Source organism: Furipterus horrens, unplaced genomic scaffold, assembly GCF_987537825.1.
Source record: "Furipterus horrens unplaced genomic scaffold, mFurHor1.1.pri manual_scaffold_9, whole genome shotgun sequence".
NCBI lineage: Eukaryota > Metazoa > Chordata > Mammalia > Chiroptera > Furipteridae > Furipterus > Furipterus horrens.
Genome location: NW_028327179.1, coordinates 13,913,055 through 13,934,249, shown reverse-complemented (window position 1 = coordinate 13,934,249; position 21,195 = coordinate 13,913,055). Strand labels below are relative to the sequence as shown.

Below are 21,195 nucleotides of genomic sequence, written 5' to 3'. Positions count from 1 at the left end.
ATAATAAGACCCTTGACGGGTGTCACCTAGGACAGTGTTGTCCTGCTTTGCTGGTCACTGATGGACAGCAACTCTGCTAATGCTGCCATTCCATTGGTATGACTAGAAGGTAATATGACTAAGTTTGTAAACCAGTGGCCTGGAACTTGTACCTCCAAATTTTATTGTCCCCTCAAAGTCGACACCTTAGGATGCTTTGATACCTGTTCCTATGGTGATGTTTAAATATGCTGAGGTGGCCCTTTAAGATTTCCTTTTGTGTATAACACGCTCCCTTGAATAACGCTGAAAAATAGTCCTCCTTTGATAGATTTAATGCCTAACTATAGGCAACACACAAGACATATAGGGGACTCAGCAATAACTTCATTATGTTTATATGCAAATCTCACCAATGTCCTCAGAATATTTTTTTATAGCTAGTTTTTTTCCTTTCTCTTAAGCCAATCGGGTTTCATGAAGTGCCCTGGTCGTCTCTTCAGTGTGTTTGGGGACGCAGAGCTGAGACTACGTGCGTGACTCTGCTGTCCTGTGCGCTGTGCAACGCCACAAACACACCAGCTGACCCCGGCGGCACTTCAGTGAAAGCGGAGCGTGTTCCTGACATTTGCACAAGGCATCTCAGGTACAGGAGATGAGCTGCAGTCCTAAGGGCCTTTACATTGGTATGAACGGTCAGCCTTTTCCTTTTTCATGTTAGGACACAGAACATAATGCTATTTCCATAGTACCGAGAGGTAAAGGGAAGGGGCTCCAGCTGCCTCAGGACCCCAGGGCTGAGGGTTAGGGGATCTACACCTTGGAAATGTTGGGGCCAAAAGAACGGCACGTACATGTGTCAAGCTTCTTTACGCCCCAGGATATTCTTATTTTCAACCCCAGCACTCTAGGTAACCTGGTGTGCTTCCTCAAAAGAGCCTCCTGCCTGCTCTGTCCCCTTTCAGGAGCCACATACGCACACCCACCGGGACAAACGAGGACAGAGATGGCTTTTTCCACGTTATTTATTCAGTCAAGTAGCTACAGGAGGGGGATGAACAAATTAGTCCGAGTTCTGGGGGGAGGCAAAAGGGGATGGCTGGGATTTAAACAGAACACAATCTTATAAAGGGCTAGATGGAAGATTTACAAATATCCATTAAAAAATAGCATCCTCTGAGAGGAAGATCACGAGACTACAATAAATCAGCAACTTCTCTTCATTGCATTCCCCAAAACCAAAGTCTCCGACAATGGTTTGCATTTCAGATCGTCATGATTTGCAGAGACTTAGGCGATACGTGTTTTCAATGCAGAAAAATAATGACTAACACTGAGTAACAGATTAATACAATGCAGAGGAAAACTGGGTACGTGAAAATAGCTATCATCTGGTAGCAAAAATAGATTTATGCCGATGTTAATATCAAAATTAAAGACATTCAAATAAATTACGCCAATACATTGGAACTATTACTCCTAAGATCATAAGAACACCTTCTTACTGCTCTTACGCATCACTCAAAGGTCTGAGGAAATTCTGTGATAGCTGGAAGGCATATATAATTTATAGAATGCGCAGCTGACCCACGACGAGGTTCAACAGCCAAATAAAAGCTTTGTAGTTTATCACTTTTCTTTTACAGTTGACATAGTTAATAGCAGAACAAGACTACTCATCATAAAGCTGGAAAATACAGATGAAGGTCAGCGCTCAAAGCCTAAGCGGATGATTTATGGAAAGTAATTAAAAGGAGAATATGACAAAAGCAGCAGCCTGGATAACTTTTTAAAAATTGGTTTGTATGTTTTTCTCTCTTCAAGAGCCCCACAGGAGGGCATTCTGGGGACCTGGTAGATAACTGGCCCGCTGTCCTAATGTGCACTGTTTCTTTAGTACCGGAACCAGCCTGGGTCCCAACAGCTGAAGTGCACACAAGAGCTGCAATGAGGCTTGGTTGACACATTTGACTCAGGGAAATACTAACCTAGGCTTTGGGGCCTGGGGACCAAAGTGATGGGCTGTCCAACTGCATTAGAAGGAGGGCTCCGCCCTGAATGGATCTGCAGCTCAGCCGGGGAACAGCAACAGCTGAGTGTGGGGTGGTGGACGGCACCAAGTCCCATTTGCAAGGATATCTGTGCACTTCACTATAAACTTGGGATAGAATAATCAGAACTAAAATGCAGGTTATGACAAGTGTCTCAAATGGTGCAGTGACTGGTTTCATTTAATCAGGAGACTGGAGTCCAGAAAACTAGATTTTTATCTCACTTCTGCCCAAACAATACTATGTTTCTGTTTTCTTCATCTTAAAATTTAAAAAAATGCCACTGAGCTATGAATCAGGTGGCAAAGTGCTTTTGAGAAATAGGAACTGAAGGAAAAAAAGAAGCGATTTCCCACTCAAGGTGGTTTTAAGATGATAGGATGCATCCCCAAGTTGTTCAAATATCCAAAAAACCTTTTAGAGATACCAATACTAACTAGATTTTAAAATTTGCATACAGTTCTGTATTATATTCTAATTCCTCCCCCAAAACATCTCAAATAAGACATCTACAAAGATGGTATTTGGTCCATTTATACTTGTGATTCCAACATCAAACATAGTATCAGCTGAAGTAACAGCAATGACACAAAGAACTTGCAAACACTGCAGGACAGAGCTATATCCACGCAGTTTTTTTTTGTTTTTGTTTTGTTCCTTTTTCGGAGCCAGCTTCTAGAACAGGCCTACTTAATAATCAGTATTACTAAAATTCTACATTTATCTTCACTCTGTGAAAACTAGATTTGTTTTCCCCTTGAGTACCCTGAAATCTACAGCCTGCTGCTTCCCGTCTGGGAGCAGAACCTGGATCCATGCTTGAAAAGAAAAGAACAGAGCACACACCAAAGGCCGTGACTGGGTCGTTCAGCTGCTCAGAAATGGAAATGCTACTCATACTGTGTTCATCTTGACATCTAGGTGAAATGGAATGGATGAATGCAGTATGTAATGAGTTTATTGTTCTTAAAATGCTAGTCACTTGCAGATTCCCCTCCACTTTGAAAACCTAACACTGTCCAATTGGTTACTTGGTGCTGACACTGAAAAATCATGCATTCTTTTTTTCTGGTATTGAGTCTACTTTTAATTTTTATTGTTTAGCATTCTGCATGCTCTGAAGTTATTTAAATATCGAAAAAATATTTCCGGGAGCAACCTTTTATACCACATCATTTTATTTCATACTCCATAGAATTATTACGGGCATGAGAGTAAAAGGCTTAAAGATTAGGTTTTGGTTTTAATGTAATCTGGACAGAAGTTGGAATTGCTTTGGTAGCACAATTTAACTGCTGTACAAATTCTGTTCTTATAATTTGAAATGACACATTTACAAAGACAAAGCTTCCCCTCATGGGAGCTATAATCTGGATAATTCAGGACTGCTGCAAAACTCACAAGACAACGACATGAGCAAGAAGAAAGCGTGGGAAAGGGATAAGACACTTCAAGCTTTATCAGAACTCAGCACAAAGGAAGAACATCAATTCTCTACACACGTCTATAAGGCAGATGGTCCAACTTTTTATACAAGATCTAAAATACAGTGCTTATTAAGAGGTAGAAAATACCACAACAGTATTTTAAAACAATCAATTAGTTTGTTGAACATTTACAAAGTCACACTGGTGTGTGGAATGTGCTGGACATTTTACACGAAACTGGAACATCCCACACTCAGCAGGGATGTGGTCAAACAGGGTTGGAAGCTGGGGTGGTGGAAGCAGAAAATGGTTTCTTGACTTGTCAAGGATTCAGCTCTCACAGAGGAGTTTCCTACTGCCTCTCTGGGATATCATTATGACATTTAATTAATGAGGATTTCTCACATTAACAACAATTTCTATGAGCAATGATCAGTATAATTCTGCACATAAGGCAGTAAAAACTATAGAGAGGGATGAGCTCAAATGCTTCCTGTTCAAGAAGGTACCATATGCACCTTATATAAAAAAACACATTCCACTCAACTTACACCATCTTCTCCACCACCCACATGCAAATGCAAACGTTCTTCAGAATCCAGCACCAGCGGATTCGTTCTGCATGAGCAATTCAATAGTTGTCTGAGGCAAAAAGAGAATGAGCTACTGAATTAAACTTGGGTAGCATAACACATGGGTAAGTAACCCTGGGTATTCTTATTTCTTAATGCACCTGGGAGAGATAGGTTGTTGTTTTTTTCTTTTCCTCCAACATAATTTTATAAGGCATAAATTCAAACTGAATTTTCCTAACCTTTGGAAAATTAGTGTTAAAGCTTCTTTTGCAACCCACACATTAACATTGAATCTTTCATTTTTATTAAATACTTTATATATAAAAAAAGAAATACCAAGGTGTTCTATAGTGATATAAACAATCTTGATAACATTTGAAATTGTAAAGAACCCTCCTGAAGAAAACAGATAGTGCTTGAATACTTACAATGCCAAGCTAAGCACAAGTGATCATTCTAGATAACATTTTCTAAATATGTAGACCCGAGTTTGCAGCTTCGGAAAGCCAGCACAGGAGAAGCACAAGAATGTATCATTCTGCTTTCCTTTTTCACCACAAGACAGGATGGTCCAGTTGCGAAAAACCAAGATCTTTCCTGAGTTCCAAATAGGTGCCGTTGCTCACCCAAGAATCGTCATCGGATTTCCTGTGACAGATGAAAGACTGTGTTGAAGACTCTTGAAAGCACTGTCCTCTGCTGTCTCTCCCTCCCCTTCTTCCCTCTCCTACTCCCGTATCATTCTCACATGCGTGCAAAATTCCTGACAGTCCAGCACTGGAGTTGTGAGGAAACTGGACGCCCGGAGACCACTTTCTTATTTCTGACCTTGACTTCTCAGCGAGAAGAGAGCCACCTCCTTGGGTATGACTGTGTAATAGCTAAATCAACCACATTGTTCATATCAAGCGGTAAGTTAACATTAAGAACAAAGGAATAGGAAGCCATAATAGTCTGGAAAAAATGACCTTGGGTCACTATTCTTTGATGATAATACATAAATCAAAGTTTAAAAGACACAAAAGGGTGAAGAGCTATAAGTCTTTTTCCTACTCCTGTCTCCCAGCTCTCCTCAGAGGTAGTAGTCTTCCCAGTTTCCTTCTTTCAGAGAAATTTCATGCATGCACACACACACACACACACACACACTCCACCCCTCCCATTTTCTACACAATGGTAGCACTGTGTGGTGCCTCATCCCTTTAGTTTTTGACACAATAGTATATTTTAGAGATCATTTTCCACAATTAAGTCAGCAAACTACTGCCCAAGGCCCAGTTCCAGTGTTCTGCCTTTGTAATGCTGTTTTATTGGAACACGATCATGCCCATCTGTTTAAGAGCTGTCTGTGGCAGCTTTCACGCTGCGTAGCAGGGTTAAATAACACGACTGAGATCCCATGGTCCGCAAAGCTATCGATATTAACCACTGGCTCTTCACAGAAATAGTTTGGTGACTTTGGCAATAAGAGATTCCTCAATTTTTTAACAACAGGTATATAATATTCCATTGTAGGGATGAACCTCAATTTAACAGGTACCCTACTGGTGGACATTTAAAAGGTTGTTTTCAGTCTCTAGCTATAATAAATATGTTTATAATAAAATAAACACATAATATGCTATTTTATATGTACATGAGTAATTACATTAAAAATTCCTGTGAGTAGAACTGCTGAGTCAAAGAGTATGTCGATTGTAATTTTGATGGATATTGTCATCTGTTTTAGAAGCAAAAAAGCAAAAATAGAGAGAGCGCCAGTTCTTCCACTCTCAGGAACATAGATTTTTTTTGTTTTTTTGTTTTTTTACATTTGTTTCCCTATTCTAATAGAGGGATATGTTTAATAAGAGCCAATCTGTGCATCGGATGCTTGACTGCAAAACGCAGAGGCCCAATTCTGCCCAAGCTCTAGGTTCACTTGACATTCCCATGATGGTTTCCCTGTTCTCTAGCAAGTGTGAACAGAGACATCCCAGGTCCCACATTCCTCTCTTGTCATCTCCTTGCCGGGATCACTACCTCTAAAGAACTCTGGCCTTCTCTCCAACTTTTTATTTGCCACAGGCACCACTCTGACAATTTTATAGACAACCAAAAGGAAAAGGGGCCACAGCTACTCGGCTGCAGCCGTGTTCAGTTCTCCCGACTCCAGACAGAATTCTTAGGTGCAATGACGGCCTATAGAACATTTTACATTTGGCGTTGAAATGTTCATTTGCTTCCCAGAGGGCTCCACAGACTGTGAAGTCATTTTTGATGCTTTCACATTTGACCAAGTTGATGAATCTCCTTACCTAGTTCTTGAGACAGTTTGGTTACCCACAATTTTTAATAATTGTGAAAACTACTATAATGAACATCTTTATAATTGCAGAGTCTCCTTGTTTAGAAGTGACACTAGATGATTTATGTGTGTATCTATCAATTCAGCAGTCTGTTTGTTAATCTGTCCATTTACCTATCCCTTGCCTTTTGTCAAAAAAATAATTTAAGGCCTTATTTTAAAAAATATTTATATGAAGTTATGAATATTTTGGGATGAAACTCTGGCCAGTTAATCTCCAATTGTTCACATCCTGAGTTTGTAAAAATGATCAGAAGGGGTCTGGCAAAATCCACATCAATTTGAAAGGAAAAAGCATTGTATTTGGGGGATAAAACATTACTTATGGTTAGTTTGCTGTTTTGGAATACATACTTTATTGCTGCTGTGATATATTAGTAAATAATTCCTCCTAAAAATGTTTCTGTTGCCCATTAAAAAACAATGGCAACCAAAAAAAAAAAAAAAAAAGAGAGAGAAAGAAAATACACACAACCACAAAACCTTTGTTGTCCAGGGCTCTTCTATATGTGTATTTTAATGTTGATTTAAAAAAGAATAAATAACAACGCCCCCCCACAAAAAAAAAAAAAAAAAAAAAAAAAAAAAAAAAAAAAAAAACTAAATAGAGCCCCAGCTCGGTCGTCCATGAGCCAGGCCCCAGTCCAGGACACCCCATGGGGTCCTTTCACAGATGCCCTCTGCTCCCTGGCTCTTGGCTTCTCCGTTGAAATAAAAGTGGGACAAAGGGCTGATGAGCTCCGATTTCCCTTCTACAACTCTATGTCTGCTTTTAACAAGACCCTCTTGGCAAGTGATTTTAAAATGAAGAGTAAGTGTTCCAAATCCAAGCGGAAGCGTATTGGAACTTCCGCAATTGAGATTCCTTGGACGTGGCATTGTGGTAGCTGGTGGGTGATCGTCGCTTACCTCTGTCGCAGTGTATACGATACCTAGCTGGGTGCCCAAGCTCAGACACGGATTTAACAAGCTGGCTGGGCCCTGGGGGCCAGGTGAGGGCATGCTCCTTGCTCCTCCACAAGCCCTCACTGACCTCTGCACACTCACTGGGCCAGATGCCGAGAGGCGGCGGGGACAGAGCAAAGGATGCAAAATGAAGTCCCTGCTCCTGGGAAGGACAGAGGAAGGCACAGCCTAGAGCCAAGGGTCATAGACGGTCGGGCCCTCCTGCAGAGGGAGGCGTCACCAGTCTGAAGCCAGAAAAACACCAAGAGCGCTCTTATTTGGGGAGGGGACCCCCCTGTTCACTCTCTTCATACCAGGAGCATCAGGTGCCTCCAGTACTGGTCAACCTATAACCCACAGGATCACACACCTGAAAAACCGCGGCTGGTGTTCCATGTTATTTTCTTGTAAGACCCGCCGCCTTTCTCTCTGCAGCTGTTCAATCCTCTGCTTTTGTACTTCAGCTTCTTCTAACTTCCCTTCTTCTAGAAACCTGAGGCATTGAGGGGAAAAACATAAAGGAATCCGAATTCCACGGAACTGGAATAACCACATCTGCTGAAATTGCAGGTGTCCAAACTAGATATTCCAAATGCTTTCCAAAACATAAGACCCCTCTCCACCCCTTAACACAATATTTTGAGGGAGGAAGGGAAGATATTATTTTTTTAATCGGTGATATATACATGGTTCAAAAAATTAGATCTATAAAAAGTAATTTGGAGTAAAGTCTCCCACTCATCCTTGTCTCTAATTCTTTCTACTGGTTTCCACCCCCATGCCGCCCTCCTTCCACCACAGGTAACCCACTGTTACTAGTTTCTAGTGCTTTCTTCTAGAGATTCTCTACACGCATAAAGCAAACATTAATGTTTATTCTTACCTCTTCCCTCCCTTTTGAAAATAGAAATGGTAGCAGGCTATACATACTGTCTGTGCCTTGGTTTCTTTTGTTTTACTTTTTACTTAACAGCACAGGTTGCGGCAAAAGTCATTTTATGGCTGTGAGTATGTGAAACACAGAGATTATTCTTGCATTATTATTTATTAATTATTGTATTATTTTCCATTCAAACAACTGTAAATCTACTTTTGCCTCATGCTCTATATCTTGGAGCTCTTTCTTAGTAGCAAACAGACATCTTCATTTTTTAATAGCTGTATAATATTAAATTGTGTGGATACATCTGAATTTAATTTAACAATTTCCTATTGATAAATCTTCGGGGTGTTACCAATTTTTTAATGTTACAATTAATGCTGCAATGAATGACTATAAATATCTGTCATTTTGCACATGGGTTAGCGTACCTGTAAGGAGAAATTTCTAGAAGTGATATTGCTGGGTTAAAGGGTGAGTTTGTAATATATATAAAACCAAGCTGCCCTTTATGGGGATTATAGCAATTATATTGCCACCAGCAATGTTATTAGAGTGCCTTTTCCCCACAATCTCAGAGTACATCACACCTTTGAACCTTTGCCAGCCAATAGGATAAGAAATGGAATGCCAATGGGGTTTTAAAAATGTGCATTTCTTTGAGTGAGATGAAGCATCTTTTCATGTTTAAGGGATATCTGCATTTCTTATTTTGTGAACTGCTCATTTTCTTATGTCCATTTCTTTAATGAGTTGATCTTGATTCCTAGAAACAACTCATGAAATGAGCTGCAGATATAGAGTCCTCAGTGTGTCCTTTATCTTTTGACTCTGGGTATATATGTTATTTACTTTGCCATGAAGAAGGGTGTTGGTGTGTTTGTGTGTGTGTGTGTGTGTGTGTATTTTTTAAATAAAGTCAAATTTTACCCTTTATTTTTCTTCTGGGTTTTGAGTCTTAATTAGAAAGGCCTTAGAGGAAAGAGAATTCTTTCCATTTTACAGACTAGAAAACTGAAGCTGAGAAATTCCTAATTCCTCCTAAAAGTGATTCTGTTGCCCATTAAAAAACAATGTCAATCCGCACCCCCCCCCCCAAAAAGAAAGAAAATCTACACTAAAAACCACAAAACCCTGGTTGCCCAGGGCTCTTCTGTATGTGTGATTAAAAGACATATCATCTGTCACACGGCTCATTAGCAGCAAACAAGAAATCAAAATTTAGATATCAGTGCACCAAAATAATTTAAATTCTAAGGGTGGAGGCGGTGGATGCTTTTAACTTTCAAATACACAATAAGTTTTTTTATTGAATGCTGTAAAACTCTTAGAAATAAACACTTTTTTGACATTTCCATAGAAATGGGGCTTTACTGATGAATAAAAGTCAGGCCACACACAGATATAAGCTGGGCTCCGTTTCTCCCACATGACTGTTTAAAGTCCCCCTGGACTGTATTCCTGATGACATTATCTATCTTCCTCAGTCTCCTCTGGTGACCTGGGAGTTGTTAATAACAGGTTTATATAAAGTTTTACATCTCTGGAGACAAAGATTGAAAAAAAAAAAAAAATCCTTACCTCTGGTCTGGCCTAAATCGAGTGTCAGTAGGTGGTAATAAAGTCTTCAACAACGGATCAATTTCATTTAATTCTAGTGCAAACTGTGTGAAGCCATAATATTGCTCGTAGCCTTTCGGCATGGGATCTACAAGAAAAAGAGTCCATTCATCCCTAACTTGCATTTCATTTCCATCACATTTTAATTTCCTCACCCCTTTCATCTCAGACCAGCTACAATTTTTGTCTTTCAGCTCTAAGCTCTTTCATTTCTATGAAAATATTCTGGCTAACAAAGAGGGCTGAATATTTCCCTATAAATTTTCTTCTACCTACAAGGATAAGGCCTCCTCTGTGTGGTTACACAGCAAATTGACAAAACGTTGTGAAGTTTCTATACTGTTTAAGCTAAACAAATAATTTACTAAAATAAACATGTTAGAAAGAACTCTAGATCCATTTTCCTGACTAACAAGATTATCACTCTAGAGCAGTGGTTCTCAACCTGTGGGTCGTGACCCCTTTGGGGGCCGAATGACCCTTTCACAGGGGTCACCTAAGACCATTGGAAAACAAATATATAATTACATATTGTTTTTGTGATTAATCACTATTCTTTAGTTACGGTTGGGGGTCACCACAACATGAGGAACTGTATTAAAGGGTCACGGCATTAGGAAGGTTGAAAACCACTGCTCTTGAGAATCCATTTTTCATTTGAGAGATGTCAGAGTCTCCTAAAACTCTGTCCTCTGCCTACAATAGTGTTGAACCCCTAGCAAGTGGTCAATAAATATTCTTTCTTCCATACCTGCCCTTCTTTTCACTAACTCTTGCCCTTCCAAATCTTACATATTTTAATTTAAAACTATCTCAGCAGAGCCACGAATACAAATGGATTAGACTGGCAGAAACACTGGCAGCTGTACGTCAAGGGGACAGAGAACCTGAGACAGAAAGAAGAAAGGCTGTTGGATTGTTGGCATTCCAGTGGATGGGACCAGAGCGCTAGCCACCCGGCCGCAAATGAGTTACAAGAGCAGGGGAGAATGACTGGAGGTGATTCCGAGATCATCAGGCTGCCACTCCCAGACAGGCCCAGACCGCACAGGCCCCAGGGCAAGGCTACCTCCACCTCTCAGAGGGCGAGGCCACCGTGGCAGCTCCAATGTGCCAGGCTGCCACTACCCAGAGCCTTGGGGGTTTGGAGGCAGGGCCACTGCTCCAACTCCAAGTGGGCCCAGAGGGCTGGGAACTGAACCAAAGGGGATTATTCTGTACCCTTAAGATCTAATGACATTTTAACCTTGCTTGGGGTCTATCACCCCTTCCTTCTTGCCTAAGTCTCCCTTTTGGGATGCCTGTCCTATGCCTGTCCCACCACTGTATTTTGGAAGCACATTTTGGTTTCATAGCCTCACAGCTGGAGAGGATGAATCACACCTCAAATCTCACCCTACCTGATTCAGACAACATTTAGATGAGACTTTGGAATGTAGAGCTGATGCTGAAAGGAGGCAAGATTTTGGGCGGCTGTTGGGATGGAATAAATATATTCTGTACGTAAGAAGGACCTGAATTTTGGGGCCCAGGGGCAGAATGTTATGGACTGAATATTTGTATCTTCCCAACATTCATAGGTGGAGGCCCTACCCACAGTGTGGCTGCCATTTGGAGATGAGGCCTCCGAGGAAGGAGCGACGGTTAAATGAGGTCAGAGGGTGGGGCAGGCCCTGATCTGGCGGCTCTCTGCGAGCCAGGAAGAGATCCTTCACCGGAACCCACTTTTTCCAGCACCTCCATCTTTGATTTCCCAGCCTCCAGAACTGTGAGAAAATAAATTTCTGTCCTTTAAGCCACCCAGTCTGTGGTATTTTGTTATAGCAGCCCAAGCAGATTAACGCAGGTGTATTGCTCTAACTTAAATTCAGCTAAAAATCAAGCTAAAAACATCCAAAGTTACATTGGGTAAATCAAACATAGACAAAAAAAATCACTCATAGCCTAAGCTCTAGTTGTTCACATACAAATACAAATGTGTTCCATGAACTTCTCTAGGGGCCATTTTCTGAGGTTTCAGAAGTCCTTTTTGTCAAATTCTAGGTCTAATTCTCTGTGTATCCTGAGCATGAAATCATATCAAAGCTTCCTAAGGTGCCCTCAAAAGTCTACCCCAGTCTCCATCCACCAGACTGAAGACAGCGGGTTCGCTTGGAGATCGGCCAGGATGCTCATGGCCAAGGCAGAGACAGAAAGTCCATGAATAGAACCATGGCAACAAGAAGAAGGGCTTATACAGTGTCCTTCCATCAAGGTTCTGCTTTAACATCCAGAGAGGACGGTAGCTCTGCTCTGTGATGCAGGCTTCAAGCACAGGGAAATGAATGCTTCACTCACAGGGGCTCACGTGTGCCCCTGAACCTCTGCGGCCAGGGAGGCAGCCCCTGGGGCCAATTCATGCTTCCTTTCTGACCAGCCTGTGCGATGCAGGAAGATGTGGCTGCCACCCACTGCTGCCTCTCTACAGTCAATGGGAAACTGCTTTGCTCCGGTGGCAGTGCGTCCTCCTTAGGGGAGGAACTGGGAAGCTCTCTGACTCTCTCCTGGCTACCCAGCGGCCCAGGACCGGTGTCGGATGGGTTTGGACCTGCTTCAGGCACATTTGCTGGGGGATCCCAGGAGACACTGCATTCCTGAGAAAAGAGGGGCATAAGCAAAGAAAGCTTTTTGTCCTCCCTTCTCCCTGCTTGATGAGTTGTCATGTGGGGGTATGACATTGAAGTGTGACAATGATTTACATCCATGACGGAAATATCACCACCATATCAGGAGGGGCAGAACGTGCCCTCAATGACCTTGTGCTGTTGACACAGGCAAGCTGCCTCTTGTCAACCCTAGGGCCCCCCCACACCCTTATTACTAAGTATTAGCACATATCTTAATGGGTTAAGCCATTATTAGAATGGCTTTCTTGTTTTGATCAGCCTAATGCATCCTACTGGTGGTCTTTTAAAACAATGGTTTTTTTAATATGACCATGACTGGGGAACATACTTAGCAGATCAGAAGATGGACTAAAGTCTTAAAATGTTCTTGGCACCTGTTATGAAGGTCTGACTTCCCCTAGTCCTTCTTCCCACAGCCGTCTCGAGGGCTCCGCCTCCTTGTGGAATGACGGGCGCGATCAGAGTGGCTTGTGATGCTGGAAGAATTGGGCAGATCCCTAACTCTTGTAGTGCCACCAAGGGGGCTGACAATTCTTTTTTTTTTTTTTTTAAAGATTTTATTTATTTATATTTAGACAGAAGGGAAGGGAGGGAGAAAGAGGAGAGAAACACCACTGTGTGGTAGCCTCTTGCACGCCCCCAACTGGGGACCCGGCTGGCAACCCAGGCACGTGCCCTGACAGGGAATCAACCTGTGACCTTTTGGTTCACAGGCCGGCTCTCAGTCCACTGAGCCACACCAGCCAAGGCTGACAGAACTTTGAATGATAAGAAATATGCTTTTCTGGTAAAATTTTTCTCTGTCCTACTCTAGAATGACCTCTTTTACTTCACTGTATCCCTTCTTAGTGCCCAGTAGAGGCTCGGGAATGACGTGCATTGACTGGAAGACGGAGGGACCGGGGACTAGCAATGGCTGCGTTCTGGGAGTAAGAACCCAGGGCCCCCCAGCCCAGCGCAGGGGTTGTTGAGAAGTCTGGTGATGAGGCTGAGACATGATTGGGTGAATGAAAGAAGCACCGGTAGCTCACACACGGCTTCGGGCGGGCCTGAGACACAGATGGACCCTGAGGCCCGGCCCTCTGCCTGGGGCTGGCTCCCCGACACTCACGCGCTCTCCAGATGCAGGAGGGTGAGGCCGGGCTGCCACAGAAGATGCTTTCGTGCCATTTCCCGAAGAGCCGCCGCACCGCTTTCCCGCTCTTGTCAAACACCGTCCCTTCGATCTCACAGGCGTTAGAGCTCCAGTACTTGGCCTAGGATTCGAATGGGGGTCAACTTATTACAGATATTAAGAAGGGGGTGAAAAAGGAAAAAAGAAAGAACCATAAGGATAATTCCATATTGCATATAGTTGGCCAGTTCTGGATTCTTTCTTTTTTAATGGCACTTTTAATTATGTAATAAAAATTAACAGCTAACCCTTGATTTACAGTTTGCAACTCAACGAATCAACATTTGATATATTTTTTTCTATGTGTGTAAGATTCACTTTCTCCTACTTTTTCTACATGCAAAGCAATAAGGGAAAGTTTGGTTCTTCTACATCGGACACGTAGTGTGGTCGGCCGTCAGCCCCCTCCCTCTGGAATGGGGGTTCCTGCCTCTCACTGCGGCTCTGAAGATTTGCAAATGAAAAGAAATGTAACTCATGTAATTTTTTCTCTAAAGGAATGAGACAGTGTTTTATAAACCAATAAAGGCAGCTGCTTCTTACACCAACAAATGTTCGGTTTCTTCAACCATTTTTCCCTCAAATGTAGATCTGTTCACCCAAGTCACAGAACCCTAGGCAACCAACCCCTGTCACATTGCGGCTGGACGCGGTCTGAGACCAGCTCAGCCTCGAGGGTTTGATAGCGTACTACACCGCGCCCAGCAGAGGGAGCTCCAACGTCCTGGAATTGATTTAAAATATAAAATAAAATAAGATCTCCCAGTTACCTGGCTGCCCTAAAAAAGTCTCCACGAGAAAAAGGGAAGGCATTACTTCATAAATCAAAAATCGTATTACTATTTTCAGCCAAAACAGAATCTATATTTGGAAACCAATAAAGCTGAGTGGCATTTTCAGGCCATATTCTGATGGGCTGGCTTCCCCATTCCAAGTCTGTGATAAACATCTCAACCTGAATCAGAAATTTAGAAGTGACTTCTCGTGTCATGTAAAAATGAGGGAAAAAAGATATAAATATCAATACTGTCCGGCCTTTCAGTTTGCTTTGAAGCAGGCGTCGGATTTTTTTTCTTACAGATGTTTGTGTGCCAGCAGATCCAATGCAGGCGGTAGGGTGGGGCCTCCGAGGCAGGCAGCCTGCATCTGCGTCAGAGTCCGTTTCAACACCAGGCGCGCATCCGGTGTTTGAACCCTTTTCATCTCAGGCGACAACAAAAATCGATGCTCTGGCCCGACCTGGGCAAGTACCAGGTGGATGGAGGACACGGGAGTTGCAAACATTTCTGTGGGGGAATTGCTGAGAACCAGGTGGCTCTCACCTGGAGGCAAAGCTCATAGCTTCCTGCTCCAGGCTGCTTTTTGCTGCTTCTTTTTTTTTTTTTTTTTGCAGAGAGCTTAGATGAAGCTTTCAAGGCTGGGTCATTTTTATTTTACGCCAAGTCACTACTAGCTTTATGTCTGACTACAGCCCAGTTTGACTCACAGGGTATAAGAAAGACCCCAGTCCACCTCTCCATAATGTCCCCTACCAGCTACAGGTGGGACAGAGGATATGCCATGAAATACCACAACGAGGGTCTACTACTTTGGCTTAAATTTCATAATTCAATGCAAATATTTCTGAGGGGTAACACTTTAAGTACTTGAGGTTTTTAACAGCAAGAGGGAACCTAAGGAGGAAAAGAGGTGTAAGAGGGCCTGGGTCGAGGCAGGTGGGAGCATCAGCAGACTATTTCAGGCCGGGCTGTTCCTCTGTCCAGATGAGCCTCTGCTGGGCTCCCGGCCCCAGGCTGCGGCCCTGAGCAAGACAGACCAGGCTTCTGCTTTCCTGGGGCCAGGAAGGGCAAGGAGTGAGTGCGTGGAGAACAGAAGATAAACAAGTAAGTCCACCAGAATCAAGCTAACTACAGACAGTAATGACAACTTGGGAGAAAATGGGACATGAGACTGTGACTAACAGGATCGGGTGGGCGATGGGAGGATCTGGGGAGGGGGGTCCAAGCGGAGAAAATGAAGAGACAGAAGAAGGCCAGAGAGGTCTGAGGACAGCGAGGAAGGGCGGGAACGCTGAGACTGGACGCTGAGGCTGGAGAAGAGTGAGGGAGGCGTGTGTGTGTGTGTGTGCATATGTGTGTGCACACACATGTATGTAATCTTGAAGGGCGGGGCAGGGCGTGCAGACTCTTCAGGATCTTGTGGGCCCCTGAAAGGATAAAAGCTTGTACTGTGAGAAAGATGGAAGCTGTCAGAGGATTTGGTCAAATATGACACAACCTACTTTTAAAAAAAATTGTGATAAAACATACATAGCAAAATTTACCATTTCAACCATTTGTAAGTGTACAATTCAGTGGCATTAAGTACATTAATAATGCTGTGGAACCACTGCCTTATATGTTGCCAGGGATTTTTTGTCTTCCCAAACTGAAACTGCTCATTGAACATTAACTCCCACCCCTCCCCCAGCCCCGGCCACCACCATTCTGTCACTATGGCTCTGACTGGTCTGGGTCCCTCATATGAATGGAATCATATAGTATCTGTCTTTTGTGTCTGGCTCATTTCACTTAGCATAATATCTTCGAGGTTCATCCATACTGCAGCATGATCGCTTCTGTTTCAAAAAGCTTCCTCTGGCTGCTGCACTGAGGACAGACCAGAGGGGACGAAGGAGGCCAGGAGCAGTCATGGCCCTGGTCCAGGTGACAGAGGTGGGGCTGGCACCAGGGAACCCCTGGCATCGCTGGTCTGCCAGCACGAAAGCAAAGGTGAAAAGCTACCCAAGACACCCTGTGCCCTGAGGCCCCAGCTCTGCCAGGGCTGCCAGCTTACCTTTGTGAAGTTCACTTTGCAGTGGCAGGAGTCGTCACTCACGTTCTTGATGACAATCTCCCCGTAGTGCTCAATCCACCTCTGCCCGCTTAAGATGTTATGGATGCAAGAGGTGACTTTGTTCCACTGAAAGTGATCTCCGAACCTAAAGGGGGAAAGGCGAGAGGCGCGACTCTCAGAAGAGCAGCACTGAGTGCACATGGGCCCTGCTATTTTAAAACATAAGGCGTGTAATGAATTTCTCATCCCTGCCCCTAAGGGTCCAGCGCTGATGGGGAAGCTCAGCCGTGCTGGGCGGTCCACTCTCCTGGGAGGCAGGCACGCCACGGTGCTGACAACAGTCAGACTCGGTGCTCTGGAAGCTGCCAGAGGCCTCTCTGAGCTGGTGATGTCCTGGGACCGCCCACTCCCTCTGACACAGGAGGGAACTGAGGGCCAGAGGTGACTTGTCTACAGTCCCCAAACTAGGAAAAGGCAATGGCAATGGGGGAAGGTATAGGGAGTTTCACAATCTGCTCTCCCCCATACATGTGCACACACGTATAGGCACACGTGTATACATGTGTAAATACATGCACATATATGTGCACACATATCATGTTTAAATCTTAAGGTACGTATATCTTAAATCTCTTACAATGAGAAAGTATTCAGATATGACTTACAGAGATAAATAATAATCATGAGGATAATGGTAATAAGACGAAACACTTACATGGTACATGTAAGTACCTGGCATATGCCAAGTACTACTTTACATGCTTTGTATATATTATCTATTTAATTTTCACAACAGTCCTATGTGGTAGATGGCTGATTATACCCAGTTCCTAGATGACAGCACTGGAGATCGGAAAGGTTAGAAACCTCCCAAGGATTTGCAATTAGTAAATAGCTGAATGAGAGCACATGAATCCTGGTAGACTGGTTCCAGAGGCTATATTTTGTTTTATGAATAAGTATCAATAATCCATGAAAGGTCAAGGCCATATGTTCCTTAAAAGAAATTTTGAGAGTGAGGCAGGACAACGTTAAAGAGAAACCACCATTCTTAATTTTGTTAGAAAGTAGAAATAAGTTTTTAGAAGGCATCTTTTTGGGGAATTTGGTCTCCAGGAAGCATTTTCATTTAAGGGAAATAAAATACGAGGTTGTTAAAATAAGAAACATTTGAACTTACTGTCAAACAGATTAAGAAAAAAGCACTCACTGCCTTGGGGGGGACAGTGGGCAGCCTGTTCCTAAAGCTGTTATCTTGGTCCTAAATTCTATAAAGTTCTCAACTCCAGAAGCACTTACGCGGGCAGGGTCACATGGGTTGTGCCAATGGGAACAATTTCCAGGGATTTGCCCCAGAATTTGTTTTTCCATCTCATGTCTGAAATGAAATAATACCAAATATTATATATTTAGCAGGAGAGCTAGGTAGACAAAAGAGTTCTAAGACTATATAAATGATCAATTACGATATAGGACAATCTTCATAATAAAATCCATTATCATACAGGATGACTTCTGATAAGATTAAGTGCCTCCCTTGGGAGAGCTCACAGGCTAAAACTGAGTATTTTGTCAGGTGAAATGGAACCAGAGAAGAAGGAATGACCAACAGGCAGGAGTTCACCAGGCAGAGAAAGAGCAACTGAAGGCAGAAGATCCAGCTTGTTCAAAGGGAGGGCACACGGTACGGTTCTGTCCTATCGCCACAAATTGTCTAGAGAGAAGAGTGGACAGACAGATTGAGTACAAAAAAAGTGGGCTCTACAGCCTGGCTAGGAAGTCTGGTTTGTGTGCCTTGGGGGAAAGTAAGGTGTTTGTTTGGACAGAGAACTGACTTTGCAAAGACCACTGGCAGCAATATGGAGAACGAAATAGGAGCAGGAGAGATGAGGAGCAGGTGACAAGTTACAGGGCTACTGGAGTTGCTCAAGGTACAAACAAGGATGAAGTGAACCAAGACAGCAGTCGTGGGGGGATGGCGTGGAAGGGAACGACCCCAGACGCAGATTGTGAATGACAGGGAGAGTTTGTGGATGATTTCAGACTTTTTAGATTTGCATGAATGGTGGTGCTGGGAGAGAGACGGGAACAGAAAAAGAAAGGTGGAGACAGCTGGTCCTTCTGGCTGCTACATGACCATTCAGACCTCAGGGGAGCAGAGGTAAAAGCAGGGAGGGCAGCAGGGGCCATGGCCATGGTCCAGGACAGAGGTGGAGCGGGTCCAGGTTGACCCTGGGCACCTAGTACATGACTTCCTTTATATGAAAAATCCAGAATAGGCCAATCTATAGAGAGTAGGTTAGTGGTTGTCTGAGGATGAAAGAGGCTCATGGAACTTGGAAGTTGGGATGGGGAGGATATTTGCTAAACAGGTTTCTTTTCAGAATAATGAAAATGTTATAAAGTTGATTGTGGTTGATGATTGTACAACTCTGTAAATATACTAAAAACCATTGACTATCTCAGTAAAGTTGCCACAAGAAAAAGATAATTGGCCGTTTAAAGCAAAAACAGTAGCAACGTATTGCAGGATTTATAATATACACGAATAAAATGTATGTCCACAATAGCACAAAGGTTGGGAGAGGAGAAATGGAGGTCTATTTTGCAAGTTTCTTATTCTACAGGTGGAATGGCATATTACTTGAAGGTAGACGGTGATACATGAAAGATATATAACATGAATCCTACAGTAACAACTAAGAAATGAAACAAAGAGGTATAGCTAATAAGCCAGCAAAGGAGCTCAGCCCAAAAGAAGGCAAGAAAAAAAGAAAAAGGGCAACGAAGAACAAACAGAAAATGAGGCTAGATTTAAACCTAACTACACTAAAATCACAATAAATGTAAATGGTCTAAACGACCTAATTAAAATGCAGAGAAATGTCAGATTGGATTTTAAAAAGCAAGATTTAGGAATCATGGGCCTATAGATATAGGTGAGATTGCCAACACGCGGCTGATGAGGAAAGAGAGTAGGAAGCTGAGGAGGAACTGTGAGTAACGTAAGGAGAAAGGAGTGCTCAGGCACTACTTCAGGAAGACCCTTCCCCATATGTAATCCATAACAATCATCAAGTGCTTGCTGATGACACTTTGCAAGTAGGAGTTTAGAGAGCCTACGAGAATTATTTTCAAGGGCTTTTAGTGAAGGTTAGAGAAGCTTCTAATCAAACTTCAATTCTAAACTTCAGTAGCAAAGATTCAGAAAAGAAACTATGGTACTTATAACCTAAACTAGTAAAATTCATTGCCTCCAGAGAGAGGAATTGAAGGGAGAAAAAAAGGTTTTATTTGTTTTTGTTTTTTTACAAAATACTCTTTTATAATCATTTAAATTGTATAGATGTATTCTTAAAGGCAATGTGGCAAATCAGGTGTTTGCACTGTTAGCAGAGAAAAACGTTTTTAAAACTGATGCTGACCCATTGTTTGAAAACCCAGATGCTCACATTTTCTTTCTATAACGTACACTCTGACTTTTGAGTGAATAAATGAGTTAACAGAGTTAATCAACCCATTTGGAAAATATTTGTAGCCTTATTTATTATTCAGAACCCATACTCTCCCAAATCCAAAATACAAACTGAATATAGAAACTGCTCTCAAAATGAAGAAAAAGTCAGCAATGTAAATGTAATTTTAGAAATAAAAATTAAAAAATTTAAAAACAAAAACTCCTCTGCTATCTAGACTCTGATAAGGAAGTAAACAATTTGTGTCTCTTGAAATGTGAGGCATTTCAAGTGTCTATGGAATAAGATAAAGTTACAGGAATAAATGGTGGTGACCACAAGATTGAGAATTTTTAAAAGAGGGGATGACTAAATTATCCTCCTGACTCCTCAATTATGAAACAAATATCAGTTATTCAGAGATAACAGGCGAGATCATGAGCAGATCCTTCCAGCGAGTCAAAGTTCAGGGCCCACTTTTAATCTTAACAAGCATTTAACAGAAGTTCTTTAATAACATAAATCTATAACATCACAAAAAAAAAAAAAAAAAAAAAAAAAAAAACAGTGGGGGTCAAGTACGTTAGCACATTACCTTGCCAGAAAACAAAATTTCCAGACTCAGCGTGACATGCAGAGATAGGTGGGTGGTGGCTGACCTGATGGAAACAAAGGTCACAAACAAACAAATTGTTAACTTTTGTGTCTCCTGAAGTCCATTCTTTCTCCCTTGCGTTGAGATGGAACAATGCTCAGTGTCTCAGTGAATGAACTTCCATTTTCTTTCAACAAGTCAGTCCTTAAGGGCGTGCCCCTAGTATGGTCAGTTTCAATTTGCTCAAGTTCATTAGGGATAAGAAGAAACTGGGTGAATGGGAGCCTCTGGAAACTTGGGAGAAAAGCAGTCAGGTGGTGAGTAATGAGGACAGAGACATGTTTGGAAAGACATGATAATAAAATCAAGGGCATGCAAGGGCTGCCCACTCATGAACCCTATCATCTGGCATTGTCTACCAATGTCAAAATCCCTATTAGCTGTTCTGAAAGTATTTGCATTTAATTATTGTCAAATCATAAATATTTTTAAATGCTACTTCTAAGCAACACAAAAACTCTTTTTGCTGGGTGGCTGGGGGTAGAGGGAGTGAGCTAAAGAGAAAAGGGAAAAAACTCATGGACACAGAAAATAGTGTGGTGATGGTGGGGGGGTAGGGGGAGGTAGAAGAGGGTGTCAGGGGGAA

The 21,195-nt window shown here is 42.5% G+C and overlaps 1 protein-coding gene across 4 annotated transcripts in view; it reads right to left on the bottom strand.

The window, feature by feature from the left end:
* Nucleotides 1-986: 986 nt before the first annotated feature.
* Nucleotides 987-21,195, bottom strand: part of OSBPL3 (oxysterol binding protein like 3) — a 151,808-nt gene continuing 131,599 nt past the window's right edge. For all 4 annotated transcript variants that reach the window (XM_090287098.1, XM_090287100.1, XM_090287099.1 and 1 more), the window contains 7 exons: nucleotides 20,550-20,613; nucleotides 17,799-17,877; nucleotides 16,500-16,644; nucleotides 13,602-13,746; nucleotides 9,786-9,912; nucleotides 7,695-7,817; nucleotides 987-4,680 (listed from right to left, as the gene is read on the bottom strand). In XM_090287098.1, the coding sequence (XP_090143224.1) occupies nucleotides 4,584-4,680; nucleotides 7,695-7,817; nucleotides 9,786-9,912; nucleotides 13,602-13,746; nucleotides 16,500-16,644; nucleotides 17,799-17,877; nucleotides 20,550-20,613 (780 nt within the window). In that variant the 3' untranslated portion in view covers nucleotides 987-4,583. The remainder of the gene's footprint in view (nucleotides 4,681-7,694; nucleotides 7,818-9,785; nucleotides 9,913-13,601; nucleotides 13,747-16,499; nucleotides 16,645-17,798; nucleotides 17,878-20,549; nucleotides 20,614-21,195) is intronic.